We start from the raw sequence: 6,569 nt of genomic DNA on the forward strand, positions 1-6,569 counted from the left end.
GAGAGGAGGAACTGCAGATCAGCACCGAGAACACTTCACTGAGAGGAGGAACTGCAGATCAGCACCGAGAACACTTCACTGAGAGGAGGAACTGCAGATCAGCACCGAGAACACTTCACTGAGAGGAGGAACTGCAGATCAGCACCGAGAACACTTCACTGAGAGGAGGAACTGCAGATCAGCACCGAGAACACTTCACTGAGAGGAGGAACTGCAGATCAGCACCGAGAACACTTCACTGAGAGGAGGAACTGCAGATCAGCACCCAGAACACTTCACTGAGAGGAGGAACTGCAGATCAGCACCGAGAACACTTCACTGAGAGGAGGAACTGCAGATCAGCACCGAGAACACTTCACTGAGAGGAGGAACTGCAGATCAGCACCGAGAACACTTCACTGAGAGGAGGAACTGCAGATCAGCACCGAGAACACTTCACTGAGAGGAGGAACTGCAGATCAGCACCCAGAACACTTCACTGAGAGGAGGAACTGCAGATCAGCACCGAGAACACTTCACTGAGAGGAGGAACTGCAGATCAGCACCGAGAAAACTTCACTGAGAGGAGGAACTGCAGATCAGCACCCAGAACACTTCACTGAGAGGAGGAACTGCAGATCAGCACCGAGAACACTTCACTGAGAGGAGGAACTGCAGATCAGCACCGAGAACACTTCACTGAGAGGAGGAACTGCAGATCAGCACCGAGAACACTTCACTGAGAGGAGGAACTGCAGATCAGCACCGAGAACACTTCACTGAGAGGAGGAACTGCAGATCAGCACCGAGAACACTTCACTGAGAGGAGGAACTGCAGATCAGCACCGAGAACACTTCACTGAGAGGAGGAACTGCAGATCAGCACCGAGAACACTTCACTGAGAGGAGGAACTGCAGATCAGCACCGAGAACACTTCACTGAGAGGAAGAACTGCAGATCAGCACCCAGAACACTTCACTGAGAGGAGGAACTGCAGATCAGCACCGAGAACACTTCACTGAGAGGAGGAACTGCAGATCAGCACCGAGAACACTTCACTGAGAGGAGGAACTGCAGATCAGCACCCAGAACACTTCACTGAGAGGAGGAACTGCAGATCAGCACCGAGAACACTTCACTGAGAGGAGGAACTGCAGATCAGCACCGAGAACACTTCACTGAGAGGAGGAACTGCAGATCAGCACCGAGAACACTTCACTGAGAGGAGGAACTGCAGATCAGCACCGAGAACACTTCACTGAGAGGAGGAACTGCAGATCAGCACCGAGAACACTTCACTGAGAGGAGGAACTGCAGATCAGCACCGAGAACACTTCACTGAGAGGAAGAACTGCAGATCAGCACCGAGAACACTTCACTGAGAGGAGGAACTGCAGATCAGCACCGAGAACACTTCACTGAGAGGAGGAACTGCAGATCAGCACCCAGAACACTTCACTGAGAGGAGGAACTGCAGATCAGCACCGAGAACACTTCACTGAGAGGAGGAACTGCAGATCCGCAGATCAGAACCGAGAACACTTCACTGAGAGGAGGAACTGCAGATCAGCACCGAGAACACTTCACTGAGAGGAGGAACTGCAGATCCGCAGATCAGAACCGAGAACACTTCACTGAGAGGAGGAACTGCAGATCAGCACCGAGAACACTTCACTGAGAGGAGGAACTGCAGATCCGCAGATCAGCACCGAGAACACTTCACTGAGAGGAGGAACTGCAGATCAGCACCGAGAACACTTCACTGAGAGGAGGAACTGCAGATCAGCAGATCAGAACCGAGAACTCTTCACTGAGAGGAGGAACTGGTGTACATTAGAGACAACACCCATCATGAACCAATGAGCAATTTTACAGCATTTATGAATCTAAAACCCCTGAAGAAATTCACATTGTATAAATTAATGTCATAAAATATATAAAACATTAGATCATGACACTACAATGTTTCAATACATGAAACTGAACTAACAGCAAATGTTCATGTCAACATTTTACTATTTTTTAATCAAAACTTGTTTAATTATTTTAACACATTAAGTCTGAATGAAAATACTTGGTAACACTTTACAATAATGTTTCATTACATGAACTGAGATTTAACACTTCGACAGAATTATATCTCTGTGTTAGTTTATATAATAACTAGTGTTAACGAATGAGACTTTACCGTAATCATGTGGTTCCTGTGATCTGACCCCTGACCTAATCCTGACAGCTAATGGCTAACGTTAACAGCTAACGCTAACAGATCGACCGCACTTAAGTCTAGCCGGTGTTCATGTGTTCCTCACTTCAACAACTCTAAACTCATCAAAACTACACACACTCCGGATCACAGAACAGATACAACACGCGAGAGTCACGTTTACAAGTCAAACATGTTTATTTATGATAGTTTATGCTTTCTTTTGTTCAGCTTTCTGGAGCTTCTTCATCTCGTGCTTGATGATCTTGTTCCTCTGTGGAGAGAAGACAAACTGATCAGCTCGTGCTCATACTCACTACACACACACTCAGGCCAACATGTGTTCATATACTCACTACACACACACACTCAGGCCAACACGTGTTCATATACTCACTACACACACTCAGGCCAACACGTGTTCATATACTCACTACACACACTCAGGCCAACACGTGTTCATATACTCACTACACACACACTCAGGCCAACACGTGTTCATATACTCACTACACACACTCAGGCCAACACGTGTTCATATACTCACTACACACACTCAGGCCAACACGTGTTCATATACTCACTACACACACACTCAGGCCAACACGTGTTCATATACTCACTACACACACACACACCAACACGTGTTCATATACTCACTACACACACACACTCAGGCCAACACGTGTTCATATACTCACTACACACACTCAGGCCAACACGTGTTCATATACTCACTACACACACACACACCAACACGTGTTCATATACTCACTACACACACACACACACACACACACTCACTCAGGCCAACACGTGTTCATATACTCACTACACACACACACACTCAGGCCAACACGTGTTCATATACTCACTACACACACACACACACACACACACACACACACACACACACACACACTCAGGCCAACACGTGTTCATATACTCACTACACACACACACACACACACTCAGGCCAACACGTGTTCATATACTCACTACACACTCACTGTCCAACAGAGCAAACGTACCATTTTCTTGGCCTTCATCACCTTGAAGCGATCGAAGTCAGACATTTTTGCCCTCTGTTGGAAGAAAAGCATCATGATTATGAATCATATCATTCATATATTGATCAGTAATGTCCAGCAGAGTCTCTGAGCGTCACCTTCTTCCTGGCCTCGATCTTCTTGGCCCAGCTGCTCTCCTCCCACTTCTTGCTGACCTCGGCCTTCTCCCAGGCTCTCCTCACGTACTTCTGACGCGCGCTGGGGAACACACACACACACACACACACACATCAACATCTGTTCCTCCCACACCTCATTCTCCAGATCTACACAAAAACCAGCCGAGATTTTAATATATTTTCATCTTAAAGTAATTCTCATTAAAAATATTAATAGAAAAGTTTAAGACATTGTTGTAAATGTTACAAACACAATTTAAAGAACACAAAATGAATAACAAGTTTGACATTTTAAAGTCCAATGTTCAGATTCAAAAGCACAGCTGATGATCAAACGCTCTCACTTCCAGCAGAAGCTCTGGAAACACTGGAAACTAACGCTCTATCTAGAGGATCTACATCTGGCCAGAGCTGGAATGAACGCTGTAGGGTTAGGGTCAGGTATGAGCCGAACGTGCCGTTAGCTAGGCTAGTGCAGCGGATCGGCCTTTAGCGTGTCGATTCAGTAGCGAACACCGTGTGACCTGTGAACTCTGTCCGACAGGCTTTACAGTGAACCATCAGCACAGCGGAGACACTCCAAACCTTTCAGACACTCTCTCCGAAATCAGAACGCTTCCTGTTCATCCACATCATCAACTCCAGGAGTGTGTGAGTGTTTAGGTGACGGCGTAGAAGTCTGTCAGCGTTCGATTCATCTCTCTTATTCAGCCTAGCGGTAGTCGGCTCCCGGTCACGTGACACTGGAGCGCAGTGAGGGGGAGTGATTGACAGCTAATATTAACCAATCTAAAATCTGCTGTGAAGTTAAGAATGTAAGGATGAAGCGTGTGTGTTGTAGAGAATGAACGGGTCGCACCACAGCCATTATTCACACTCGCACAAATGCTCCCAAATATTGTTAGGTCGCACAGATTACATTTCAAGAGTAAAATGGCTGCAATTTCAAGCCTTGTGGTTTGAATCTCACTGTGCAACTTAGGCCACATCCACACGAAGCCAGAGCTTTCCCTATCCGATATTTTTTTCCCCAGTTCAAAAAAAAAAATTCCGTAAACACGGCGTCGTCTCAAGAAATATCTGCGTACACACGAAACCACTGAAACCGACTCAAAACGATGTAGTATACATGCCAGACCAGTATGTGGCGCTGTAATTCTGCCACAGACATACACTAAAAACGGAGAAGAAGACTTGGAGCTCGCGCATAAACCTTGCGCGCTGTATACAACAATAATATTAGGCACAGTAGCTTCTTTTTTTCTTTTCTTTTAATCAAGAACTTTGTTGAACAATATGAAAAACCATAAATGTAGTTGCTGTGACTTAACGGTGTCTGACTAGTTGACACTTGGTGTGATGACATCATCGTTTCGCAAAATATACGGATTGGCCGTACACACGAAAACTCAAGGGCGGCGTTTTCAGATTTATCCACCTTGGGACCCGGTTTCAAAAAATGGCGGGTTCAGTCTCCGAAAACGCCGGATCCGTGTGGACGAAACACCAATACGATTAAAAAAATATACGTATACAGCGAAACGCGTCTCCGTGTGGACGGGCCCTAAAGCATGTTCTGTGTAAGGATGAGCAGATGCGAGTCGTAGTAGATATACATCTGATTAAACTAATATAGGATGAGTTTATGAACCGCTGCAGTTTATTCAGTTCAGCTCTAATGCAGTGCCAGATATCACTGACTGGGTTACTCGACTCTCCGTTTTCCTTTTATAAAACATTGATGCGTCATAATCTAGCAGTGCTATTTTTCTATCCATACGTTCATGTTTTTATAGAAATGTTTTGTCAACATTAATTTTCTTAAAATATCTCCATGACGGACACACCCCTCCCCCCTCGCTTAAGACCCGCCAATGATTGACATGAGACATTGACAAAAATGCCCATCCTGGTCGATCTCTATCTCTGAATCCACACACAGCCTGACTCTCTCACATACACACATACTGTTTCTCCTGCTCTACAGTGATGAAGCAGGGCATGATGGGACACACACACACACTGCCTGACTCTCACTCTCTCACACACACAGTGTTTCTCCTGCTCTACAGTGATGAAGCAGGGCATGATGGGACACACACACACACACACACACAGCCTGACTCTCTCTCTCTCACACACACACAGTGTTTCTCCTGCTCTACAGTGATGAAGCAGGGCATGATGGGACACACACACACACACAGCTCACCTGTGAGGGACTTTGATGACGTAGTCTGTGAGCTGCAGGCACTTGAAGGGCATGGCCTGCCTCTTGACCCCAGTGCACGGGCCGTCCACCAGCGCCTGAACACAATCACAACATATTCAGCCCTGACACAGTGTTCATGAAGCTTTATAGCGTGACTAACAGTACTGTAGTGTATAAACTCACCCTGTTTTGGTCAATAACATCTACAATCGCCACCAGCTTCCCCTCATACGGCCCGAAAGCCACAAAAGCAACGCGGCCGATTTCGACAAAGCGCTTAAAAACCTGAAGAAAAAAGTAAATAAAACTATTAATGCATTTTCAGTGTAAAACATCCCAGTGACAGAAAGGCAGATCTCATGACGGGCACTGCCCTGTGTCTCCAGTAATGTTCACAATCTAACTTTAATTCTGTAATTTACTGACCCTCAAGCTGATCCAGACCTGTACTAGTTTCTCTCTTCAGCTGACCCTAACCCTGACCCTAACACAAGAGATGATGTCTTAAAGGCTGTCGGGGACCGAACGGTTGTTGGACTCCATTCACTTCAATAGTATTTTTTTTCCTACTATGGGCAGAGCAACTGTTCGATTACCGACACTCTTTAAAACATCTGTGTTCAGCAGAAAAACGAACTACATACAGGTTATGAACATGAGCATGAGTAAATTATGACAGAATTATAATTTTCGCGTGAACTGTCTCTTTAAGCGCGTGCTTCAGCCGGTTGCTCTCGGGCGCGCGCTCTCTCTGTTCGTGCCCGTGCGAACGGGACCGAATAACACAACTTTCTCGCAATAAAACACATTTATATCGAGTGTTTCGGTCATTTATCATCATTTGATGATCCTGTGAAACACGAGTGTCTGCAGACTCCGGCCTAGCTCTCGCTCTCTCTCTCTCACTCACTCACTCAACCACGTTGTTTCGAGGCACATCTGACGCTCTTTCTCACCGATAGCGCTAAAAGACTCATTTATA

At 46.0% G+C, this 6,569-nt stretch overlaps 1 protein-coding gene across 1 annotated transcript in view; it reads right to left on the reverse strand.

Moving 5' to 3' along the window:
- Positions 1 to 2,365: 2,365 nt before the first annotated feature.
- Positions 2,366 to 6,569, reverse strand: part of rpl14 (ribosomal protein L14) — a 4,429-nt gene continuing 225 nt past the window's right edge. Inside the window, exons 2-6 of the mRNA XM_082186019.1 lie at positions 5,771 to 5,872; positions 5,588 to 5,682; positions 3,355 to 3,454; positions 3,218 to 3,271; positions 2,366 to 2,460 (exon numbers count right to left, since the gene is read on the reverse strand). Coding sequence (XP_082042145.1) covers positions 2,398 to 2,460; positions 3,218 to 3,271; positions 3,355 to 3,454; positions 5,588 to 5,682; positions 5,771 to 5,872 — 414 coding nt within the window. The 3' untranslated portion in view covers positions 2,366 to 2,397. The remainder of the gene's footprint in view (positions 2,461 to 3,217; positions 3,272 to 3,354; positions 3,455 to 5,587; positions 5,683 to 5,770; positions 5,873 to 6,569) is intronic.

The sequence above is a fragment of the Leuciscus leuciscus genome (genome assembly GCF_965113295.1).
Source record: "Leuciscus leuciscus genome assembly, chromosome: 12".
Lineage (NCBI taxonomy): Eukaryota > Metazoa > Chordata > Actinopteri > Cypriniformes > Leuciscidae > Leuciscus > Leuciscus leuciscus.